The 26,194-nt window shown below is 47.4% G+C and overlaps 1 protein-coding gene across 2 annotated transcripts in view; it reads left to right on the top strand.

Moving 5' to 3' along the window:
* ACCS (1-aminocyclopropane-1-carboxylate synthase homolog (inactive)) overlaps positions 1–26,194 on the top strand; it is a 1,238,632-nt gene that overhangs the window by 330,692 nt on the left and 881,746 nt on the right. For both annotated transcript variants that reach the window (XM_069623318.1, XM_069623319.1), the window contains exons 7-8: positions 5,147–5,213; positions 5,872–5,969. In XM_069623318.1, coding sequence (XP_069479419.1) covers positions 5,147–5,213; positions 5,872–5,969 — 165 coding nt within the window. The remainder of the gene's footprint in view (positions 1–5,146; positions 5,214–5,871; positions 5,970–26,194) is intronic.

Raw genomic sequence — 26,194 nt, 5'->3', positions numbered from 1 at the left:
AGTGAAGCAACGATAGGCCACCAGCCTGTACCACCTGTGAAAAAAAAAGATGCAAACTGTATTAAACTGACCAAACTTTCTTATCAATGTCGATTCAGGTAACACATGTCATTTTCCTTAGAAAAAAATTATATCTAGAAAATGCACTATATGGAACCAATTTACATGCGTTCCAATGATATGTAAATGTAATTTTATATGTGGGAGACGACCATGAAATAGTGGTGGCATCACTGACATCACAAACAGAGTATACTTACTCGTTACTCGGATTACGCGGACGAACAGTGCCACGAAGTTCGTGCATAAGCACCATCATCATCCTCAACACTGTCCGTGAGAGGCAGGCTTCCCTGAACTCTGGCAGCTCGGTGATGCATTGCGGACTTTGCTCGCCTTCCTGCTGACTTTGCTCGCTTTCCGAAATGTAGGCCAAGCACCCGGAATTTTCACGGCAGCAGCAGTTCTCCTCCTCAGTTGGCATTAGCTCGCACCGATTGCACGTGCACCAGGTGGAGACGCCGTCCATGCGACATGGTCCAGGCTCTTCATCCGTTGACTGGTCCTCCCAACTGCCGTCCGAATCCCCATCGTTTTCGCGTGCTTGCCTTTCCAGTAGTTCTTCCTCGGTGTACTCGGGCTCGTACATATACGGCATTATTGTGGCCATTGTGCGGTAAAGATAGTAAAATAATTTATAGCGGTGGTACTGGTATCTGTTCACACGGGCTACAAGCGGCGAAGGTAGCTGACCAGAGCACTGAAACGAGTCACAGAATACTCAAAGTAACACAGAGAGAGGAATGGAATCGAAAATCTGCTGCTGTATGTTGTGAAACGGTCTGTTTATACTTATTGGGGAAAGAGGCGTCCTGCCATTTCCATGGCAACACGTCAATAGCTGAGGCGCAGCGATTGTTGACACGAGACGTGCTTGAAATGGGCAGTACGCGTCTGCTGATGTCAGGCTCAGGGGCGGGGGATTTGATTTAGTGCCGCAAAGGCAGGTGAGCCAGGTCGATGCGGCGGAATGATAGGATTATCACAAAATGGAGGCTGATTTCGAGTGCGATAAGGGGCGAAAAGTCGGGTAAGGTCCATAGGAAAGTTTCCTACGATCTACCGATTTATGCTTACAAACACATGGCCGACCCGTAGGGACAATAAAAAAAAAGTCCCGGAACTCTCCTTTAAAGGCACAAAGAGATAAACAACGTATCAGATGGGAAGAAGAGCTAGAGGAGAAACTGTCGAGAGTACAAAAAAAATGAGTGAATACCCACAACAGGAAGGCGAAATTAGCCCTGAAGCACATACAAGGCCAATTAGGGATGTTGCAGAACACAAAAGCAGAGCTAACACTCTTGGGAACGAAACAGAGGTACAATATCAGCGCCAACAAGGGGGACAAACTCCTGGCGAGAGAGCTCCACGACAAGGAGCGTAAGACAGCCATTCTGAAATTGAGGGACATGTAAGGTCACCTGAAAACTACCAATGAAGAAATGGGGGAAATACTGAGAACTTACTATCAGACCCTCTATGGTTCGGAACACCCGGAGACAGATAAGCCGGAAGCTTATCTAAGCCCTATCCCAGATACCAGAAGCAGACAAAGAGATACTGGATAGAGATATACAAATAGAGGTGGTCAAGCAGCCAATCAAGAAAATTCAGCGAAATAAGGCACCGGGCCCAGATGGTTATTCGTAGGCTTTCTACAAAAAATATCAAGAGACCCCAAGACTGACCAACCTGTTTAATAGTTTCAAAACACAAGGGAATATAACAAATTCAATGAACAAAGCGAAATTGGTCGTATTCCCCAAACTGGGAAAGGACCCAACCAAGCTCATACGGCCTAATAGCCTTAATTAATTTGGACGCAGAGCTTTACACGAAGATTCTGGTGGGAAGACTCACCCGGCTGCTACCAACAATCACGGGCCCAGACCAATCTGGATTCATCCTCAAGAGACAAATGGCAGATGACACACGCAGAGTGAGTCACCTGATTAAAAAAGTTGAACACACCATACCCCAGCGATTCTTGTTTCATTAGATGCTGAGAAAGCATCTGGTAGAGTAGAATGGACGCAGTAATTACACACAATGGAACGCATGGGCTTCGGGCAGAACTACATGCAGATGATCAAAGCTAATTATAACACACACTCGATGTGGATTTCACTGAATGGCACCCTATCGAACCAAGTACCACTGACTAGAGGCACGAAACGGGGTTGCCCACTCTCACCTCTACGCAATATTCCTGGAACCGTTGATGATTAGTATTCGAGAGACTCAGCAAAGAAAAGGCACAGAAATGGGAGAAGAGGAGCACAAAACGATGGCCTTCGCAGACGACATGCTCTTAGCGCTGTCGAGCCCAGAACATTCCCTGCCCGCGCTTCTAATGGAACTAGACCACTTTGGGTCCATCTACAGCCTAAAGATCAACAGGCACAAATCAGAAATCCTGAATCTGACGGCAGACCCAGTAACATTGGACAATCTTGCTCAAACAACCCAATTGAATAAAGCCATAGACAACATCACATACGTCCCTAACACCCTCAATAGGGCAGCTATATACCGCCAACTACCCACAGCTACGAGCGAAGCTGAAGGCAGACCTAGTCAAGTGGAACCCCCTTTACATCTCATGGCGGGGCAGACTGGCGGCCATAAAAATGTTGGGCCTTCCGAAACTGCTCTATTACTTCCAGACGCTTCCGATAACAATTCCAAGAACAATCTTCAGGGCGCTCAACAAAATGGTGTCCACCTTCATATGGCAGCATAAAACACCAAGAATAGCGATGACGACCCTAACGGCGCAGACGAACGAAGGAGGACTCGCGCTCCCCCACTTCAGATGAGGACATGAAGCAGCGCAACTGTGAGTCATAAAGGAATTGGTGGCACAACCCCCCCAACATATCTAGGCGCGACAGGGCAGTGGCGGGCGCCCCCCTTTCGAAACTGCTATGGCTGCATAAAAGCTAGTCATTTGAACACTAAAGTAAGTGAAGTGATGGGAGCGGGAGTCGAAGCATGGGACATAGCGCTCAAAAGAGGGGCCCTTACGACATATCCATCACCCTTCACCCCAATGTTTGGGAACACGGACTTCCAACCAGGAATGTAGCAGAAAGTTTACCATAGCTGGATACAAGCAGGGTGCACCAAAATCTGCGATATGTACAAAGGCCAAGACATTATGACACTTCAAGAGTGTACACAACAGGTGGGGATAAAACCCACGGAGGAATACCAATACAAACAGGCAAGACACTGGCTATTGACCCCCCCCTAATAAAGAAGCCGCTAATAGAAAACTAACCCTGTTTGAAATATATATGACAACTGACACAGGTTCCCACAAGCGGATCTCTAATCTATACAAACTGTTAAACGAGCAAGGAGAGGAAATCTAATGGAAATACATGAAGAGATGGGAGAAGACACTGGTGAAGCCAATAAAACTGAAACGGTGGCAAGACTAATGGAATAAAATTCCCAAGCTGACACGGTCCATACAATTGAGAGAGATGTGGCAGAAAGTTGTTTTCCAATGTCACTACACAACGGAGAGACTACATGCAATGTTTCCTGCTATAAGCAACAGATGTTGGAGAGGGTGTGCTGCAACAGGAGACTGGAAGCATATTTGGTGGAGCTGGCCAGCTATGATACACTTTTGGGAAGAGATAAAAAGATGAGTAGGGATAATGGTCCAAGGAGCTGACGGTCTGGAAAACAAGGTCTGGTTGGCGGACATGTGGAACCCGAACCAGATGACCTATACAAAAACCCAACAGAAGGGAGTTATGATGCTAATCATAGCAGCATTTTTGACAATTGGCCAACATTGGAAACAAAAGAACCCACCTACGATATTTGACTGGCTCCAAAAAGTCTGGAGAATAGTTTCCATGGAATAGATGACATGCAGAGTACAGGGAACCCCTGAAATCTTCTGCTCTGACTGGAGTAATATACCCTACCTACAAAGTGACCATATGCTACAATGGTGCCAGCACAATATTAGAATCATGGACATTTTATGAACCAATACACACAACAACATCAAGAGCCAAAAAGCACCACCCGAGGGGACAGGGGGGAGGGTATATTGTTGTTGATGTAAAACCAATAAAAATGTATTTAAAAAAAAGAGAGAAGTATGTCAGAAATCTGCATTTTCCAAGTTTACAAAAGCTCCCTGAAAAGTGAGCAAAGACATCTCACAATTTTTGGTTTCCTCATTTATGTCATGGTTACCAAAATCCTAGTCTTGCGCTTGTGTGCAAAGTGCTTAAGGACACAAAGGTTGTCAATGGCTTAGCTGTGGCCTGATATTTGACCTTCCACAGTTCCATGGTGAGCCACTGCACGTAGAAACCACGTCCAAGAAAACACAGCATGCAAAGCCCCTCTACTTAAACCCCTATGCCCCGAAAAGGCCATGTTCTTTAGATGAGAAAGCTGCAAGGAAATATGGGCCTATGTTGTAACCGTGAGTGGGATTTCCCACAGCTCCCTTGGCGGCAGAAGCTCCAGCCTGGCCTGCCTGGAGATTCCAGAGTCCTGCTACAGCCTTTAAGGTATTGGTGTGTGAGTCTGGGCGCTTGTGGAGGTTAATTTACATTGTCCAGCCATTTGACTAGCCATCTCACCCTGGGATGCATTTACTGTGTCCTGTTAGTATAGGGCATCATGTGACTGTTAGGTCAAAACAGGGGTGTAAGGTCTAATTAACAGATTCGATTTTCAAGTCTACCCTTTTTAGTACAGTTCATTTTCATAGAAAAGTACATTGATCCCTTTGTTCAGAGTAATACATTTGCCCCATATTTATGTCTATCCCGCACCCCTCCTGAGATTTGACCTCGACTGCTTAACCACTGCTCATCCTAAGGGAAGCCAAAGAAAGCTTCTAGAAACCAGTTTGCCTAGGTTTAGAAAGGGACCCCTGCCACCTTGAACATAAGGTGGGAGATTCCTTCCTATCATTACCACTGCCATTTAACGTGTAGTTAGCCATCACTGCTGTTTCATGTTGAAGACACTGAAACCACAACCAAATGCAAACGTTTATCAAAGTAAATTGCACTACTCATGTATGTGTTTATCTCCTCAGGTGGTGGTGCTGAATGGCTGTGGGTCACTGTTCTCATCATTGGCTTCAGTCCTCTGTGATCCTGGGGGTAAGGCCAAAGTGAATTTTGTTTCTCTTAATAAATAACCGAATCTTCATTCTGATGGGCAAGAATATTGTATTGGATATTAGAGTAGGGGAGAAACAGTAGAAAAGTGACAGTAGCCTGCAGGATTTCCAAGTTCTGAAGCTGTTAAATAGGTTTTCAATGATGGGGACTATTTCATTAGATATTTCAAATGTGGCACATATTTGCATATTTTATACAAACTTTTGTTTCTGATGGGTAAAACAGTGTGTCTTTGGCAAGGCAATGAAAGTATCAACAGGAGCAGTGGTTACTGTTGATAACTAGAGCAAGGTCCTGTGCTTGCTAGACAAGAAATGGATCTTTCTGAAGGACTTTAGTGGGAGATACGATGGGTACACTGAAACAGCATGTAAGAAAGCTTCTTTGATTGTTAATGTAGTTACCGGTATCACTGTCCTACAGCTAATGATTACAGCGCTAAAGCTTTATATTGCATACCCCCCATTTAGGTGACTAGTGGATTGGGCCACTTTTACAAAGCCGCAGTCGATTTCTCTGAAGTTTCATATTCAATATGCATCCATTTAGTTAAAGAAATATGTTTTGTGGGTTTTGCCATCAGCATGCATTTGACTTGCCTTTAGCAATGGCCCCCCTTTTTCATCTTGTTTTTCAGATGCTGTAATGATTGCAACTCCCTTCTACGGCGGCATCACACATAGCATCTTCCTCTACAGTAATGTCAAGATGGTTTACGTGCATTTAGATAGCAAGGTACGACTTCTGGGAAGAAACCCCAGGTTCAGTACAGCCCAACCCCCTAGGTGGTAACGGGAACATACAGCACTTTGTTATATGGGCAAGAGATGACAAAAGAACATCTGCTTTTTAAAATGTAAAAACTACTCTAGCATTAAACAGTTTCAAACACCAGAGTGATTGTGCAATATGTTGCTGTGTTGCAATGCCTTAAAGGAAAGTCTTGCTTTCCATAGTCCTCTGTACAACAAAATAGTTAACTAAACTGGTGGTTGTGTGGCGGTGTAGTGAAAAGTTTGTATTGTTAATACATGTACCTTCCTAGGATTAAATTCAGGAAATTCTGTACACGTCTTGTGCTTCTTGCTGAGGTTAGGGGTTCTAGTTGGTTTGATGTTTGGGACAGAAGTGTGCTGTCAGAAGTTGAGTTACAGTTATCTAATGGGACCTGGATGGATTTGATATTAATATTGATATTGTATTTGTATTGTGCTTGTACACAAGTGTTTCAGAGCGCGACTAGGCAAGGGGGAAAAAACAATGATCTTACTTGGCCCAGTGACATTGAGAATACGCAAGTGCAGGGGAGAGGGAAAGGGGAAAGTGTATGGGGGGGAGTGGAAAGTGTTGAGCGAGGGAATAAATAAATGCATTTAGAAAAAAACTGGTAGTGCAGCCAGCAAGTGGCAAGTGCTAGGTTTAAGGCAACAGACAAGATGTTTCTGATATGTGCAGAAGAAGGGAGGGTGGCGGGGGAACTGTAGGGTTACAGATACAGACCCCAGTGCAAGGGATTGCCAGGAGGCAGTGCAGATGGGTCGCAGGGTGAACATGTACCTAGGCCCGAAAGTCAGAGGGTAACCAGGTGCACGATGCCAAAGCAGAGCAGATCAGCAAGGGAGAGGAGGAGCGAAGGCAGAAGCAAAGAGGGAAGGTCTTGAGGTGCTTCCGGAACCAGAGATGGTTTTCCTCAAGTTTCAGAGTGGCAGGGAGGCTGTTCCAGAGGGAGGCTCTAGCCCGAAGAAAGAGATCTACCCCCGGCTCGTTTTTTAAAAACGACTGAACCTGAGGGAGTTGGAGGTGGAGGAGCGAAGAGCTCGGGAGGGAAGGTATTTACAGAGGGACAGCTAAAGATATTTTGGACCCAGGCCCCAGAAAGCCTTGTGGACACTGCAAAGGGTCTTGAATTTAATCCTTGCAGCCACTGGGTGCCAGTGGAGGGATTTCAGGGCTGGAGAGATACGATCCCAGGGCTTGAGGCCAAGGACAAGGACAAGTCTCATAGTCAGTCCTGTTCTGGATAAATTGTAAAGGGCGGAGATGAGAAGCAGGTAGATTTAGAAAGAGGCTGTTGCAATAATCCAACCTAGAGACAACAAGGGCTCGAGAGACAGTGAGCTTCTGGGGGAAGGAGAGGAAAGGCAGAATACCTCTGAGGAGGTGCAGTAGGAAGTTAGACTTTTTAGAGACATCAGAGATGTGGGCAGAGAAGGAAAGCGTGGAGTCCAAGATGACCCCGAGGTTCTTAGCCTCGCAGGTGGAGGCAGGAGGAGGGCCAAGGCAGGCCAACCAAAGAGTGACAGGAAAGGAGGCCGAAGGTGTGCCGATGAGGAGGATCTCAGTCTTGCTGGCATGCAGGCAGAGATCGTTGGCAGCACACCAATCCTGAATGGTAGACAGGCAATGAGAGAAGGAGAAGAGGTGGCCAAGGGAAACCTGAAGATGAGTTGAGTGTCATCAGCGTAGCACTGAAAATTGGAGCAGAAAATGGTAATGTGGTGGGCGAGAATTGCAACATTTGGGATGTTATGTGCTGGCTAAAAACGTAATTTATTAATGGAGCTTTTTCGTTGAGGCATAGTAGCAGGTCAATACACTGATGTTTTCTCTGTCCTTAGTTTAACAATAATCCAGGTAAACCAAGGACTTTCGGTACTATTAGTAGCACAAACAATGCCACGGGACTCATTGAAGATGTGTGTATGGCCCTAGAATGAGCAATGCATATTGCTCCAGCATGGGATCACAGTCATGCTCTTATTAAAAATGTCCCCCTACCGGGTGGAGGACTTAGGAACACATCTTAATATGACCTTTCCTTTTTCTTTTACGCATTAAGAGTCTGGCATTTATGGGGCTGTAATCCTAGAGATAATCTCCATAACCTGTTGCGCCAAGGGCCAAAAATTTTTTTCTCTTGTTGAATTAGTATCTCCGGACACATGTTGTCTTTCCTTTTAGGCGTTTAACACCTACCTAGCTGTAAGGCATTATTGTCTCCCACCTACATGTTTTAACTTTCATTGACAGTGAGACCATTTTTCTTTTCCTTCCTTTTTCGTATTGTAAATCTTTCGTTAGCTGTTCTTGGAAGATGGCTGTTTCCGACGATCATGATTACTCCATTTAATGTTTAAAATCTTAGTATTGTACAACCATGATCAATGTAAATAATATGCTCAATTTCGAGGAGTCTGATACCAGTTTGAGTAAGAGGGAGGGGGACCTGTTTTACCGGCTTTGCCTTTTACATGCAGGTCTTCACTGCAGTGACTTTAAATCATGGGTCACTATTACGTTGCAAATGTGGTATGAGAAAGCTGTGTCTCCCAGGTCCATGACTAGCAGGTGGACTGGGTGTTCGAGAAATGGTTGTGGATGGGGCAGGCATGGCTGCAAGGCATAAATGAGTTATGCAGTGTGGTGCATTGGGATGACGTTTGTAGGCATAGGTAAATGTGGGGCTGGGGTGTGGAGGTGAAGGAGGGGCACCCCTTCCTTGAAGAACCTGAGGGTGATGGGGGCATAAGGTGTTAATACCCTTCGAAGAAGCAAGTCAGGGTGGAAAAGGTGTCAGGCAGTGAAGGAAAGTGCTCTGTGGCATTTACTGCGCAAGAAAGGCATACGCAGTAAATGTCACTGTAGCAAAGACATGGCACCATAGGAAGTGCTAAATTGACTTCTGTTATTCTGTTTTGTCGACGCAATGGAGATGGTGACGGAGGTAATGAGCCATGACTGCCCCTCAACCGCTCAGTGATTGTCCTTTGTTTCTTTACTCTATTCCAATGTAGGATCCTGCCATTTGAACTGAAAGAGGAAAATCCCACTTGAGGACTCCAGGGTTAAAAAAACATAGCTGCTTATGTAGCATTGTGTCAACAAGAGAGAACCTAGCAATTTTGTCTGAATGCCCTAGGCTTGAAACTGGTGGGGGTGTCTTCGTTCATAAATAAATTAATTAACCTCTGAGGAAACAATGAGGGGAGGGGTTTTCCTTTTCAGAAGCAATCGGTTAATCCCATATCAACTGTGGCAACAAGACAGCCCTGTTTGATACTGTGCACCTTCAAGCCTTTTCTAGTAGGCTTTTCATTAGGCAAACCCCTCCCCACCTTTGCCTGGAGACAATGCTTGCCTTGATGCATATTAAGGGACGCATGCGCAGAGGCTAAGGACTACTGGCTCCATCCCCTTATGGCTGAACCCAGCAGAATAAACCTGCCTGAACCGGGCTGTACAATAGACTGTTGTAAGGGAACCTTGATTCATCACAGGGAGTGGAGGACCTATGCCCCTCAGCTGATAAATCAAGACCGGAAACACTTTGCTGAAAGGGGTCCTCACTCTCCGTCAGGTCATGCTCAACCAGAAGAACATCAGTTGTGAAGGCATCAAGAAGCAGACACAGACAACAGGTTCGAGTTTGGTCCATAAACTTTGATTAACTCATATTTCAGGATGGAGTAAGGCCTAACTTGCCCTATGTTAAGGTGGGCTTTCCCTACCTAAACACAGCTACAGATAGTCGGTGTCTGGAAGTCCAAAGCAAATGTCTGTGTCCAAAACCTATATTTGCCCCCACGTCTAACTGCATAGGGATGTCAGCATCAAAATAAGTATTATTCTAAATAAAGTTCAAAGTTTCTTCCAGCTCTTGGCTTGTAATCAGTTTTTCCTTCCACAAGTTCAAAATAGTTCATAAATCATAGGGGTTCCTGTGCCCAAGAGTTGAATCTTCCAGCTTTTCAAAACACAACTCCTTGGCACACTTCCCAGCTCCTTTAATATTGTTACTTTTCACTAGTTCACATAAGTAGTTCAGTTTCTTGATTTCAAAATCGCATAGTTTGTTGCAGTTCAAGCACACGCTTCTTTGTGGGTGCTTACAGTGGCTTTTCCATGCAGCTGTGCACTGTGTCTAGGTGCAGTTGTCGACCCACACGGTCCACCCATTACAGGTCATGCAATTGATACCCCTTCCTTGCGGCTTTTCCATCAACTCTAGGCCACTGCTTCAACTTGACAGTGATGCTTGATTTATTCACCTGTGTCACTCACCTGACACTGTACGGTGGCTTGGTTGGCCACCATGCACTTTTTACACTTCCTTGTATTCCCTTGGATCTTAACAATGCGTGTTTTCTCATAACATACAGTTCCTTGAACTCTCTTGTCATTTTGCCATTGCTTGGTTTTCTCTTATAATACAGTTCTTTGTATCGGCAGATTCACAAACTTTCTTGCACTACGATCAATATTCAAAAGTGCTCAAAACTTGCTTTCACTCCAATTGGTATTCATAGAATGCTTGCTTCAAATCAATGTTCATTGCTTGCTTTGCATATTCGCCTGCCAGCCCGGTGTTCCCCCTTCTTGGTACACTCACCGGTCAGAGTTTACGGCTTCCCTGCAAGGTCCTCTGCTGCCACGAGTTCTATCCATCCTGTGCGGTACATCGCTTATTCTCCCAGCGGCTCTCCGTGGCTCACTCACCGAGCAATGGTCCTCCTGCAGTTTAGTATTCACACAACTGCTTCGCTCGGTCAAGCCGGTCTCCCTCTCGCAGTCTGCCACCAACCTCCATTATACTTCAGCTTTGCTTCCCGCTGCATAAACTCTGCATCTTGCAAAAGGTCTTGAGCGCTCTACTTGCCACCCTGCTGTTCTGGAGATGTGTGCTTGTACCCAGCAGTCCGTAGCCCTGGCTCCATTTCCACAGTGATTACGGCTTTTAAAGTTCCCACCACCATGATTGATCCAAACAGGACTAGACCGCTCACTGTTGAAACGGTAGTCCTGCCTTACTCTTGTCGTCCTCCTCGTCTCAGTACACAACTGGGGTCTGTATGTGTAAGCATTAATTAAATGAGGCTGTGTTTCTCTAGTTGGTATCTTCCTCGTCTCAGTGCCGAACCGGTGATTCTTGGAGAATGTTTTTAAGGGAAGAACATGTAAAGGGCTGGTAAAAGCCTATAAAGACTTGATGGATAGAGAGGGTTTGTTATGAAAAAGAAATGGTGGATACCATTTTTCCCCTAGGACGTCCCCTCCCAAAGTCTCCTCCACCCAGTTGATCCTCCCTCGCATATCCACCCCAGGTTCAGGATCCAAGAGCGATGGCTTTTCCCTGGCCACCCGAGGGGAGGTGAGGACTTCCTCGCATACCCTTTCCCTATGCATTTTGGACCTTGATGTTTCACGTGGAAGCCGTGAAAGGAAGTCAACATTTCCTTGCTCTCGACCCTTCCGGTGTTCCACTGTGAAACAATATGGCTGGAGGTCCAAGAACCATTGCATAATTCTCGGGTTAGTCTCTTTTCATTGACTTATCCACACTAGATGATCGGTAACTAGTCTAAATTTTAATAACTTTCTACTGATGTAGAGTATGGGGTGTTCCAGTCTGTCATGATCTTGACAGAGGACAGCTCCTAATCCCATTGAAGAGGCATCGGTTTGTAGGATGAACTCTTTTGAGAAATCAGCTACCTTTAAAATGGGGCTCTGACAAAGGGTTTCCTTCAATGTGGTATAACAATTTTGATCATCTTCATTCCACCTGATCTTTTGGGGCTCAGCATTTTTCAATTTGTTTTAGTCTTTAGGTTTTACTTGAGAAATTGGGGATTAACAGGCTATAGTAGCCAATAAGTCCTAAAAAGGCTCTAAGGTCTTTCTTTGTTCTTGAAGTGGGGGTATCGAGGACGGCTTTAATGTTTTCCTGTTGGGGCTGTACGGTGCCATTCGCCATGAAAAAAAAATAAATGGAGATTGAACCAATTTACATGTTTTAGGATTAGTTGTTAAACCCACCTTTCTCAAGACTTGCCTGACTATAGAGGTGATAGATGTGATCTTCCCAAGTTTTACTGTGTATTACAATATCGTCCATGTAAGCCCCACAGAAATCAGAGGAGGGTTGTAAGATCTTATCCATCAACCGTTGGAATCTTGCGGGCGCCTCATTTATTCCGAATGGGAGGATTTTAAAATGTAACAGACCTATGGGTGTGGCAAAAAAATGTTTTTCCTTGTCAGCTCCATATAACGGAAACTGCCAAATAGCCTTTTGTAAGGTCTATGGTAGAGAGATGGACAGCGTTATCCAGCCGGTCAATCAGATAATCAATATGCGGCATCAGGTACGCATCAAAGGCAGATATGGCATTGACTTTCCTGAAGTCAGTACAAAATCTCCAGCTCCCGTCGAGTTTTGCCACCAGCACGAAGGAGGAGGACCAGGGGCTAGCGGATGGTTCAATAATATTAGCCTAAAGCATCTGCTTGATTTCCTGGATGATGGTTGGTTTTCTGGATTCAGGTAATCTGTACAGTTTTAAATGTATCACTTTGCCTTAAGGAGTGTGGATATGATGGTAGATATCCTTCGCTCTCCCTTGTTCCTCTCTGAATACATCAGTAAATTGGAGTATGAGGTCATATAGGTCTTGTTTTTGGTTATTAAATACAGGTGCAATCAGAACCTGGTTATCAGTCATCCGGCAACAATCAGGACAGAATGGGGGCAGTAGACTATAGGATTTTCCTTCCATCCCTTTAAAAGATTAATATGATATACCTGGGTCTTTTATCGACGGTCAGTTGAGACATTTTATAGTTACAGGGTCCTGTTTGTTCTTACACCTCATAAGGTCCATGCCACTTGGATATTAATTTATTCTCTGAGGTTGGCAGCAATGCTAATACCTTTTGGCATACTCAAAAAGATCTTGGGATAGCCTCTCTAACACATGAGGTGTTCTGTTGTTCCTGTGCCTTGGCCATATGGGTTTGAACTAAAGCGCTAACTACCGTCGTGTTCTTTAAATCGGTTTGCAGTTCGTGAGAGTGGAATTGGGATTTTTCCCTGTCTTCCCGGGTTTCCCCTCAACATATCCAGGATATCTTGAGGTTCACGTCCATAGAATAATTTGAACAGGGAGAATCCTGTACAAGCCTGAAGGGTCTTCCTAATCGCAAATAAAGCCCACGGTATCATTTAATCCCAATTTCAGCCATCCTGTTCCACTCATTTCTACAACATGGTTTTCAAGGTTTTATTAAACCTTTCCACAAGGCCATCTGTTTGTGGATGATATACTGAGGTACTTAAAGTGGTAATATGCAGCAGTTGTTTTACTTCCCCCATGTGTTTGCTCATAAATGTAGAGCCCTGATCTTTCAAGATTTCTCTGGGAAACCCTACTTGCGAAAAGAAAAGGAATAGGTGTTTCAAGATCTGCTCGTTGGTGTTCACTCTAAGGGGAAAGGCTTCTGGATATCGGGTGGCATAATCTACTACTAACAAGATAGTTTCCTAAGTTGATGTTTCCAGGGGGCCTACAATGTCCATGCCAATTCTTGAGAATGGGACTTCAATGATTGGAAAATGGCTGGTGATGTTATATGTGAAAAAGGGACTGGTGATGTTATATGTGTACTGGTCTTTTGGCAGGTTGCACATCCTGAACAAAGTTTCTTATGTCGGCATGAATTCCGGGCCAGTAAAATTTGTTAAGGACTTGGGCTTGGGTTTTTGTCTGTCCTAGAAGACCTCCTGTCAGGTGGAAATGAGCCATTTCCAGGAGTACTTGCTTTTGACTTTTAGGGATGACTAACTGTTTTTTTGCTATGCCCTCTGTAGTATTGTCTCCCTGGTACACTAACTCATGTCTTAAAAAGAAAAAAGGTTGTCCTCTTATGGCCCTCCTGTTCAGGTATAATTTGCAAAAATGCTCCATCCAACAGTGGGTCCTTTCTTTGGGCAAAGGCTAGTTCGGGTAGAGATTCTGTTTCTTCTTCTTTGACCAGTCTGGCTTTATGGTTTTGACAGGTGTCGGGTGCATCATCAGCCTTCCCGAAGCCTCAGTTACCTCGATCTGTTACTTCCTTCCCGGCCTCTTCCTTTACTCTAGGGAACACTGCTCTCTCGAGCACCCTAGTACAATTTTATCCCCCTGACTGATCTGGAAGGGGTCCTTGCCTCGATTCTCTAGTAAGACTTTGATATCACCCCCGAAGTCTGCATCTGTAACCCCTACCAGCACATCAATTCCATACCTGCATTCTAACCTCTAATGTAGGTATTTGAATCATATCACTGGGTATTAATCCTCTTTAGTCCAGGGGAATGATCTCTTCCCTACTGCTGCAGATAGCAAACCCAATAAAAAAAGCCCTTTGTGGCTACTGAGGAGCCTGATGCTTTGGGACTTAACTTCTCAAACTTTAGGGTTCCCCAACCTGTATCGTTTGAGCTGCGTCCCACATCAAGAAGCAGACACAGACAACAGGTTACAAGTTTGGTCCACAAACTTTTATTAACTCAAAATGCAGGATGGAGGAATGCCTTGCTTGCCCTATGTTAAGATGGGATTTCCCTACCTAAAGAAAACTAAGGATAGTCTGTGTCGGGAAGTCTAAAGAAAATGTCTGTCTGTGTCCAAAATCTATACTTGCCCTCACGTCTAACTGTAGGAAATGTGTAGGGATGTCGGTATCAAAATAAATAAGTAGTGTTCAAAATAAAGTTCAAAGTTTCATCCATCTCTTGGCTTGTAATCAGTTTTCTATTCCCCAAGTTCAAAATAGTTCATAAGGCATAGGGGATCCTTTCCCCAAGAGTCACATAAAAGTTTGTTGCAGTTCAAACACAAGCTTCTTTGTGGGCGCTTTCAGTGGCTTTTCCATACAGGTGTGAACTCGGTCTAGGCGCAGTTGTCAGACCACACGGTCCACCCATTACAGGTTACGCAACCGATACCCCCTTCATGCTGCTTTTCCATCAACACTATGCCACTGCTTCAACTTGACAGTGATGCTTGATTTATTCACCTGTGTGTCACTCTCCTGACACTGTACGGTGGCTTGGTTGGCCACCATGCACTTGTTACACTTCCTTGCATTCTCTTGGCTCTTGCCAATGCATGTTTTCCTATAACATACATTTCTTTGAATTCTCTTGGCTGTTGCCAATGTTCATTTTCTCATATAATACAGTTCCTTGAATTCTCTTGGCCTTGTGCCAGTGCTTAGTTTCTCTTATAATACAGTTATTTGTATCAAGCAGATTTGCAAACTTTCACTCTGATTAATATTCAAAAGTGCTCAAACTTGCTTTCACTCCGATCGGTAGTCAAAAGTGCTTATATTTAGAGGGGCGTGGCAAGCAGCAGAGCTATGAGGACGTGAGCCCCTGTAGCTCCTGCGGCCGCGGCAGATATCCTGTAGAAACAGCCTGCTACGAATGGCTTTCCTGTAGAAATTATACATTTTCCAGAAGACAAACACACCGGGCACAACCAGGCGAAATCCCGGCCAAAATCGCACACTCCTGTGTGAGTTCGGAGCCGAAGAAAACAAGCCGCGCGACAGCGGGAAATCGCAGACAAAATGGCCGCGCCCGTCGGAATGTGGCCGAATGAAGGATTGTCACTCCGACTTGGATCTGCGATCAGTGACCAGTGGCTGGGAATGAAGACACGCAGCAACAACAGCCACGCATAACGAGGTGGAAGCTCCACCAGAACAGCAACACTCACGTCGTCCGTGGAACACTACCGGCCAGCAAACCGAACCAGGCGGGAACCTGTTGAACAATACGGAGAACGGGCCCATCGTCTCCCAAAGGCGGCGAATCCACGCTGCGCCCGTCTGAATGGTGTGGCGACCCCTAGTGCACCGTCGGGCCACCAGGGTGATCCAAGAGGGAGACGGCACCCTAGGGTAACATCCATACGTTCGCCCTACCCCGGCCCTCGCGCTCGTACAGAGCCTGCAAGAGAAGGAGCCCAGACGGCGTGCAGAACCAGGCGGCCCGGTAGGTCCACGGCACGTGACCCGCTGGCTTCATAACCAGTCTCGGGAGACGCCGCAGACCATTCAAGGACTCCGATGTGTGGGTACGCGAAGCGAAGACCCGTGCCTGCGTAGGCCCCTAGTGCGATCAGTGCGGTCATTGATTTTACAGGGCCGCCGGAAAACACAGACAAAATGGCTGCACCCGCCAGTACATAGCAGGGTGAAGGAGTACCATACTGTGATAGATCTGCGACCTATGCCTGGAAGCGGCTGCCCACAGGCCTAACAAACAGACGCGCGCACCTCCACGGACCAACAATCGCCCCCGACCCAGGAAGGACCAGAAGGAATACTATGCAAGCCGGCCTGAAACCCCAAAACTGTGCACCTGTTAAGTCGGAGGCACTTCACCATCGCCGTACGACATGGGCAAGGATAAACCCATGAAACTAATCTCCCAGAGCAGGATGGATCAATTCACGACGCCGACAGCAAGCACCCTGTCGGAACAAGACCTACCAGACACTATACTACAAGCAGAAGGCACAATCTCGCTAAAAGACATCATGGCTGCCATAGCAGACTCACGGGCCTCAATGGAGCAAAAAATAGATGGCATCAGCATGGACGTCTCCCTCCTCCGACATGATCTCCAGAAGCTGACGTCCCTTACCGGAGAAGCAGAGCAACGCATATCTGGGACGGAGGACGGCCTACGGCAAGTAGAACAACAGCTGGCCAGAGTTACGTCCCGCCTGAAAACCGTGGAGGAGAGGGTCGATGAAAGTGAGGGAAGATCCAGGCGTAATAATGTTAGAATCCTGGGCCTGCCGGAGAAAGTTGAAGGCCCGCACATGGAACTATTTCTGGAGCAGCTACTCACTGACATGTTCGAAACGGATACATTTTCCAACTTTTTCTCAATTGAACGGGCCCACCGTGTGCCGACGGGTCGCCCAGTACCGGGTGCCCCCCCACGCACAGTGTTAGCAAAGCTATTAAACTATCGGGATTGTGACGCATTGCTCCAAACAGCACGGGCAAAAGGCACCCTCACTTACAATGGTTCGAAGATGGCGTTTTTTCCAGACTACACCAGAGACGTGCAAAAAGCCAGACAATCGTTTGATCAACTCAAAAGACAGTTGCAAACCTTGAATGTGAAATATGGTCTCCTATTTCCCGCCCAACTTAAAATATACTATAAAGGCACGACGGTTCACTTCACTGACCCAAAAGAAGCGTGGAAGTGGGCAGAGCAACACATTGATGGCGACTGGACCAAGACAAGAGCCAACGGAAACAAAACCCCCCGAGCCCGACCAAGACATGAACCGCCGGACCGACAACCGCCAGGCAACGTTCCGCAACCACAAGAAAGAGAAGGCTGACACCCGAGGCATGAATAATCAGGAACTCTGAAGCCCCCAATAAGCAAGGTGTAAGGTACTGTGTATTGTTGACATTCTGTTTACACGATTATAACAGCCATGAAGAGACTCATAGAAAAGCGTCAGAACAGGTGGATGCCCCCCCCCCTGGAAAGACCCCCCCCCCGCCTCCCTGCGTTGGAGCACGGTGGGAACCTACGAGCGATGGGCTGCGAGTCTACAGCTTTTGTTTAATTTGTATTAGAGTTGTATAGGGGCAACAGATGCTTCATTTGGGGGTGAAGTATGGGGAGGCGGGAGTTGGATATATGTTTTTTTTGTTTAAAGGATGGACAAACTCAATAGAACATTGAAGTTCTCGAGACACAGGTTTTGGTGCGGCCTAGACTGTAGTTCCCTGCCATGGTACAAACAAACGCAAAGGCCAGACCCCAAAGGACATTACTGTCACTTACACCCACATACGCCTAAATGACTCTACAAGACACTAAGATCCGAACTTTAAAGCTCCTCACCTGGAACGTGAATGGTCTAGGAAGCAGTCTGAAGAGACGATTAGTGTGACAATTCCTGAATAGGCACAGCCCAGATATTGCTTTCCTAACAGAAACCCACCTAGCAGGAACAACCAATGCACTGTTTAAGCGGTCCAACTACCGCACAGCAATACAAGCAGGATTCACGATGGGAGCCAGAGGAGTAATAATACTGATACACAAAAGACTTCTCTTTACCCTTACGGCCACAATACAGGACACTGGAGGCAGATACACGCATGTCACAGGCACGCTCTGGAACAAAACGATCTCCCTAATGGCGATCTATGCCCCACCCACACTGCAAGCCATGCTGATAGAAGACATCACGCCACTGATCACTATGGACACCTCAGACATCCTAATCCTGGGGGGAGACATCAACGATGTAATGGACAATACCCGAGACCGCACACACCTCCGCAGTAGAGACCCCAATCGCCGAATTAATCTGGCCACCTTTGTCGAAGCATTTGGAATTAGGGATGTATGGCGGGACCTTCACCCGGAAAGCAAAGAATACTCCTATCACTCTGGGGTGCACGCATCACTGTCGCGCCTGGACTACTTCTTTATACCAGCATCAATAATACACACGGCAACACAGGCAGAGTACCTCCCAAGAGGCATCTCAGATCACTCCTCCCTATTAATGTCAATCACGACGTATAAACCAACTCCACCACCTGGTATGGAGGCTGAAAAATTACCATCTAGGGTCCCCGGAACTGCTAGAACGTCTACCACACGCTAGCACAACATACTTCGAGTTAAATGAAGGAACGGTGGACTCCCCCCATCACGCTGTGGGAAGCCTACAAACCTGTGATTCGTGGAGACATCTCCTGGACCGCGGCACAAAGAAAAGCACACCTGGAATCAATAAGAGAAGCAGAGGCAAATGTCAAACTAGCGGAGGAAACGCACCGAATCCATGATACTCCTGACGCGAACAGAGCTCTGATCCTAGCTCAAAAAAAGCTACAAAACATTGCATTGGACAATGCTAAACAGGCACACGGGGCGATGAGAGCCAGAGTCTATGAAACAGGAGACAAAGCTGGAAAGATGCTAAGCATGGCTGGAGCGGAGAGATGAAGGACACAACGAAGTAAGAGTGATAACAACACAAAACGCTGAAACAAGATCAACAGATGCAGATATTGCAGAGGAATTTTGCAAAATATTATGAAAAACTATACAGGGGACCAGAAACTCCCCTTGAAACCTCAGTGTTAGACAATATCGCCCTTCTCTCTCTTAATGCTCAACAAACGGCTGGGCTAGAAATGGAAATCACAGAAGACGAGATAGTAGCAGCTAGATGCAACTCCAGTCCGGAAAGACACCTGGTCCGAACGGTTTCCCCATTGAAACCTGGAAGAAGATAGGCAGACCTGAACTGGCCCCACACTTACTCAAACTGTATCAGCAGGCCTGAGACAAAGGCAGCCTACCAGCAGATTTAAGGAAGGCGACAATAGTGGTGATACCTAAAGCAGACAAACCCCCAGACGAATGTGGCTCTTATCGACCAATATCTCTAATTAACAGGGAGACAAAGATACTGGCGAAACTGTTGGCGATGCGCCTACAACAAGTCATAACATCCCTAATACATCCAGATCAATGTGGTTTTATGCCTGGTAGATCTATGAGAATGAACATACGCCGACTACACCTGGCCATTGAGCGCGCCCAGACCCTGGACATCCCCACGGCAGTACTCACGGTAGACTTTGAGAAGGCCTTCGACTTGGTCCACTGGGAAGCACTCTGGGTGATCATCTGTAAAATGGGGATTGGCGAGCGATTCCTAACCTGGATCCAACTGCTGTACGAGGCGCCGACAAACCGAAGTGAGGGTGAACGGCTGGACGTCGCAATCCTTCGCCCTGGGGAAGGGGACATGACAAGGCTGTCCACTATCAGCCCTTCTCTTCGCGCTGGCCATGGACCCACTGGCCCAAAGGCTGAGAGACACCCGCACATGGAAAGGCATCCCCGGAGGACCAGAGTGGGAGGACAGAGTCTCACTATACGAGGATGACCTACTGATATACCTTCAAGGACCTAAAAAAACTTGCCCAGTGGTAACACAGCTATTACAAGAATATGGCACCTTTAGCGGTCTGAGTGAACCGATCCAAAACCACACTATTTGCACTGAACCAACTGGGAAACGAGCCCCCTGAAGCCTGCCCATATAAAGTCGCGCATGAACAGTTTCGATATCTGGGCGTCCAGATTACAAGAAATCTCAACGACTATATACCTGACAACCTGCAACCCATTACGGAAAGGTTTACAAGTGATGTGCAACATTGGAAATCTCTACCCCTGACCCTCCTAGGGCGAGCTGCATTGTTCAAAATGTTAACACTTCCCCGCTACCTGTATGTGCTACAGAATGCTCCGCTGCACATACCAACCAAGACGTTCCAGATGATAGAGCGTGTACTTGGGCAACTCCTGTGGAGTGGCAGACACCATAGAATAGCACTTCGAACTCTACAGAGATCTATATGGGAAGGAGGTATCGGTCTACCGAGGCTACAGACATAGTACTGGGCCAGTCAGATGGTGGTGATAAACGACACTCTACACGCCGATCTAACACTACCACATGTGAGCGTCACCCCCCCATAGAATTATACGCCGCGGCACCTAGGACATTCCCACGTGACATCAACTCGCACATGCCACGTATCTGGGCAGAGTCACACACCTTCATAGGCTGGGGAGACAAAATCACTCCACTGCAACCGCTGTGGAACAGGAACCTCCCCGAGGTAATCAAACTGCCGAAATGGCCGACCTGGATGAGACACGGCATAAAAAAAAGGTGCAAGACATTATAGCAGAAGGATCTATTAGACCTTTTCATGAACTAATTTCGACCTTTGACCTCCCGGAAACAGAGATATCACTACACACAGCTCCGACATGCCCTGCAACAGCACCTCCCTGCTCTCTCCGACATGGCAGATTCTACTCCACTGGAACGGAACATAGTGGAAGACCATATTCCAGCCAAAGTCACCACTATTATGTACAGTGTTATCACCTCCTTTGCCACACCCGAACTGGAACGACTGAAGTCGAAATGGGAGGCTGAGGTGGGAGAAATTATGTCGGAAGACTGGGTCCAAATCCTGATGTACCCCTGTGAGGTCACCATATCGGCCAGACTACGCCTAGTACAGCTGAAGATATTACACAGGATCTATTACCCGAGGGTAGCCCTGTACCAATGGGGCAAAATAGCTGAACCCAACTGCCTGCGCTGCCGGGAAGAGGAAGGAACTTTCTTCCATATACTGTGGGAATGCCCGGTAATCAGTAATTACTGGCAGCAATGCTGCGACGTGTTATCAAGAGTCCTGACCCAGACAATCCCCAGAGATCCCAAACTGTTGCTACTGGGAGTGGACAGTGAGATAGATCTCTCAAAATACGAAAAGCTCTGCCTCATGACCACAACAGCAATCATTAAAAGAAACATAGCCCGCCTATGGGGCGCAGCGGAACCACCGCAGGTGAATCAATGGATCACAGATGTAGAAATCTGCATCTCAATAGAAAGAAGGGTATACAGAGCCAGAGGCTGCCCTGGAAAAGCAGATAGAGTATGGCAACGCTGGGAAGCCACGATATGAACTACTGAACTTGTAATATCATAACATCATAGACTAAAGGTTATGGACAATGATGCCGAATACCTACTTTTGTACCAAACATCATTACGCTATGTACCGAATGTTACATAATAGCATTTAACATGTGTTCCATATGAGTGCTTTTCCCATCCAACGTTATTTATTATTTCTATTATTATCAGTAATGTTGTTTAAATGTTGGCCCTGGAAGGCCCAATGGATGTATGTTATAAATCCAATAAAATATATTATAAAAAAAGTGCTTATATTTGCTTTCACTCAAATCGGTATTCATAGAAATGCTTGCTTCTGTTCAAATCAATGTTCATTGCTTGCTTTGCATATTCGCCTGCTAGCTCGGTGTTCCCCCTTGTTGGTACACACTCCATTCGGAGCATACGGCTTTCCTGCAAGGTCCTCTGCCACCACGAGTTCTCTCCTTCGCGTGCGGCACCTCGCTTATTCCCCCAGAGCCTCTCTGTGACTTCGCTCACCCAGCGATGCTCCTCCTGCAGCTCGGGATTCACGTGATTGCTTTGCTCGGTCACGCATGTCTCCCTCTCGCGGTCTGCCACCGGCCACCAGCGTCCTTCAGCTTCGCTTCCCGCTGCATATACTCTGCATCTTCCAAAGCACTACGCTTGCCACACTGCTGTCCCGGAGAGGTCTGCTTGTAACCAGCAGCCCGTAGCCCTGCTTCCATAGCTGACTCCATTGCTGACTCCATTTCCACAAAGATTCCAGCTTTTAAAGTTCCTGCCACCATGATTGGTCCAAAAAGGACTAGACCGCTCACTGTTGAAACTGTAGTTCTGCCGTCTTGTTGTCGTCCTCATCGTCTCAGTACTCAAATGGAGTCTGTATATGTAAGCATTAATACAATAAGGATGTCTTTCTCTAGTTGGTCTCTTCTTCGTGTCAGTGCTGAACTGGTGTTTCTTGGGGTTTTTTTTAATGGAAGAACAGGGAAAGGGCTGGCAATAGCGTATAAAGGCTTGAGGGATAAGAGGGTTTGTTATGAAAAGGAAATGGGCGATACTATGGGTCACCTAGGACGTCCTCTCCCCACCCGCGTGCCCCCAAGTCTCCTCCCCAGGGTCAGGATCCAAGACCGATGACCTTTCCCTGGCCACCCGAGAGGAGGATACAGGGGAAAAGGGAGGGATTCCCTACCCTTCATGAACATTATAGAGGGACTCCTATCTTGAATGAATGGCCCTATTGTTTGGTGGGTGGAATAAACTTGCAAGTAGGCCTAGTCAGAGGTTTTTATCAAACCTTCCTTGGTCAGCTGACCGGAGATCTATAAAGGTAACCGGTCTGGACGGCGGTGGGGTCAGTTAGGAGGGTTTTATTGTAGGCAGGGTGCTGCATTCCTTGACTTGCAAGGCAATGAATAAATCCCCTCTGTTTGCCATCGACCCAAATCGAAGGTTGTGCTTTATTTTTTTTCTGACAGTTGGTGCACTGCTGAGCTTGCAGGCGTCCTTCTTTCGAACACCGAAGTGCATGACCAAAAGAAAGAGGTTAAGGGGTCCTGGTTAAAAAACTCCAGGGGTAATCGGGAGTAGGTCAGTTGTAAATGTTGCACTTCTGTGGCCCCCTCTGGGGACTAGATGCCTAAGCACTAGAGTCCACACAGCAACATTAAGTGGCAGGTCTGAATGCTGCGTCATGGGTGTTGCACCAGTGCCTGCTAGAGGGCTGCAACAAAGGCCAGTATCTATTGCAAAAGTGCAGCCAGGACCTAGCACCCTAAGTGTCCCTGGAATTCTCTTACACCCAATTGCAGACTAGGAAAGATGCAACTTATGGGATGGATTCTGCTCTCCTAAAACCACTGCTAAGGCAGACAATGAGAGCTATGGTGGTGGGTGGAGAGAATCACCATGTACTTACTGTCCATGTCCCCAGTACTCTAGGGGATTTGCGTACCCTAGCAAAGGAGTTCCCAATCATTAGAGAGGAGCCTCAGCGCTTAATTCATGAAATGGTCAGTCATCCAGTGTTCCAACCCTGCATGGGCTTGCGTGAACCAGATCATGAGAGTAATAATGTTCCCGGAGGTTAGACCGAGATTAACCCAAAATGCTAATTGGCCAGTGGCAAATCCTGGCTTGGAGGAATGACCTTGAACAATCCAGGAATAGGTTTACCACTGCTGTCCCTGAAATCTGCCCCTGAAAAATGGATTGGGGAAACCTTGGGAACTGTAATGGCCTGCCAACTATTTAGATAGTTTACACACTGTTCAGGTATTGCCAAGCCTGTCAAGACAGCTCAGGAAGTGATAGCCAATTCCTTTGTCTCTGGTCTGCTACCCATGATACAGGGTCAATTGAAAACTATCTGCATCGCGTGGCAAAATATGCCATGACCGAACTGGTTTTGGTTCCAAATCATTCTTTAGCATGTTGGGATTAAAAGGAAGAAAATATTGAGAATAAATGAATGACTTTGCAAACCCAACATCTACAGGAGAAGGTGCAAGCAACCCCTGTGGCAAGGGTGGATTTCAAGGAGGACTTGGTGAGGGGGAGACGGGAAATTTAAGAGTAAGAGCAGAGGTGGATGAGCCCTACATCAGGGAAAGCAGGGATATTATGTTGATCCATCGGTGTGAAATTACTGTAAGCATTCTGGTCACAAAGAACAAATGTTCCTATAGACCCAAAGGAGGTGTGTTTGAGTTCCCAGGAACACAGCCCCACTAGAAACCCTGAACCAGGCACTTCAAGTCTTTTCCCCTACCACAGTTCAAACACATCTGGTCACTTGCCAAACCCCAATGCCACTAACAACAGACCTGTATCCTTTCTGACACAGAATGAAAGATACTCTCACTGTTGACTCTTTGATTCCAGTGGATTAAGAAGGACCATATATGTACAATGTGAATTGGAAAAAATATCTATACCCTTTCGAGGGGATTGGGTCCTCCGACGTATTCCATATCTATAACAGTAATGTCCACAGCTCCGACGGCCGACGTCACCCGATGTGATAAGTAGGACGCACGACGCCCATAGCCTCAGTTCCGTTTTTTTCCGCGAACGTGTTTGCTTCGTGAATCTCGGTAAGCCTCGACTCTTTGGAGTTTGCTGTTTTCTTCTCGGTTCGTTGAACCTGTTCGGTTTTTTGTGAAGACCTGTTCGTGGCGATGTCTACTTCGTCTTCAACCCCGCGTCCGGGCTTCAAGAAATGCAGGGACTGTGGGTCCAAGATGTCGGTCACGGACTCGCACGACGCCTGCCTCTGGTGCCTCGGGGAGGCCCACGATACGGATGACTGTGTCGACTGCCAGTCGCTCACGGAAAAGGCCTTGCGGGAACGCAAGAAGAAGCTGTCGGTAGGTCGGGTGTCTAAGCACCGGAAGTCGAGGTCTGCGGGGCTTTCGACGGATGACTCGAGGGGCGACTCTCCGCGTCATCGTCGGCAGTCCAGTGGGTCTCCTTCCAGGAGTCGGTCTCGCCACTCCTCCGCCTCTTCGAGGCATTCCCCGTCGGTGGGTCGCTTATCCCTCCATGCAAGCGACACCGGAGGAATGGGCTTCCTTCGGGAAGCAGATGCTAGCGATTCTTGAATCGCAGGGCACCGGTCCATCCGCGCCTCCGAGTGGGGTCGGTCGGCACCGGTCGAGAGACACCGCTCGTACGCCTTTGGGCTCGGGTGGTCGGCACGGCTCGCGGGAGAGGTCCCGCTCAGACAAGGGCAGCCGTTCTCGCCATGCCCGTTCCAGGTCCCCGTCTTCGACGCGCTCGAGACCGCGTGATCCTGTGCCGCCGAGGTCGTCCACGATTTCTCTCGAGGCTTTACCTCCGAGGGGGTCGTTGACGCTGTCGGCGCATAGGTCGTCGAGAGACACGCTCGGATCTCCGGCTTCGAGGCCTGTGTCGACGCCGCCGATGCTGGCGGCGCTGCAGCAGACGTTGACGCCGATTCGCTCGACGTCGACGCCGTTTCTGTCGATGCCGACTCGTTCGGCGCCTTTCGAGGCGGTTGTGTCGGAGGGGCCCCGTGGCATGGGGTTAGCCCCTAGAAAGGCTCTGGCTAAAGTCAGGCACTGCTTTGGTCCCCAGAGGTCTTCCTCTCCCCGCCTAGAGTACATTTCAGAGGTTGATGAAGGCTCTGATGACGGCTTGGTTCCGGTTACGGTACCAGATGAGCTTATCTCGGGCCATAGCCAGTTTGATGACCTGAGGCAGTCACTGCATGATGCCAGTGGACTGGACACCTCTCCGGAGGTGGAGTTTTGTAGGCCGGAGCCTGGCACTCATGCCGATTCTTCATATCAGCGCCTTATGTCTCGGGTCACCGAGTACTTGGGTTGGTCAGCTCCCCCAGGGGAGTTCGTTCAGGATGATCTCACGGACATCCTTGATCTTGGTCCCCCCACTGACCCGGTTTTGCCGTTTCATATGGCTCTGCAGAGAAGGGTGGCGGCGGCGGCTTGGATTGCTCCGGAGAGTCTCCCGGCAGTGGGCAAGTCTTTGTCGCGAAAATACCGTCCAGCCAGTAGCGACCCCTGCTACTTGTCCAGGCACCCCACTCCAGAGAGTTTGGTGGTGCAG

The sequence above is a fragment of the Ambystoma mexicanum genome, chromosome 11, assembly GCF_040938575.1.
Source record: "Ambystoma mexicanum isolate Mex_15411 chromosome 11, UKY_AmexF1_1, whole genome shotgun sequence".
NCBI lineage: Eukaryota > Metazoa > Chordata > Amphibia > Caudata > Ambystomatidae > Ambystoma > Ambystoma mexicanum.
This window is presented reverse-complemented; position numbering and strand designations above follow the sequence as displayed.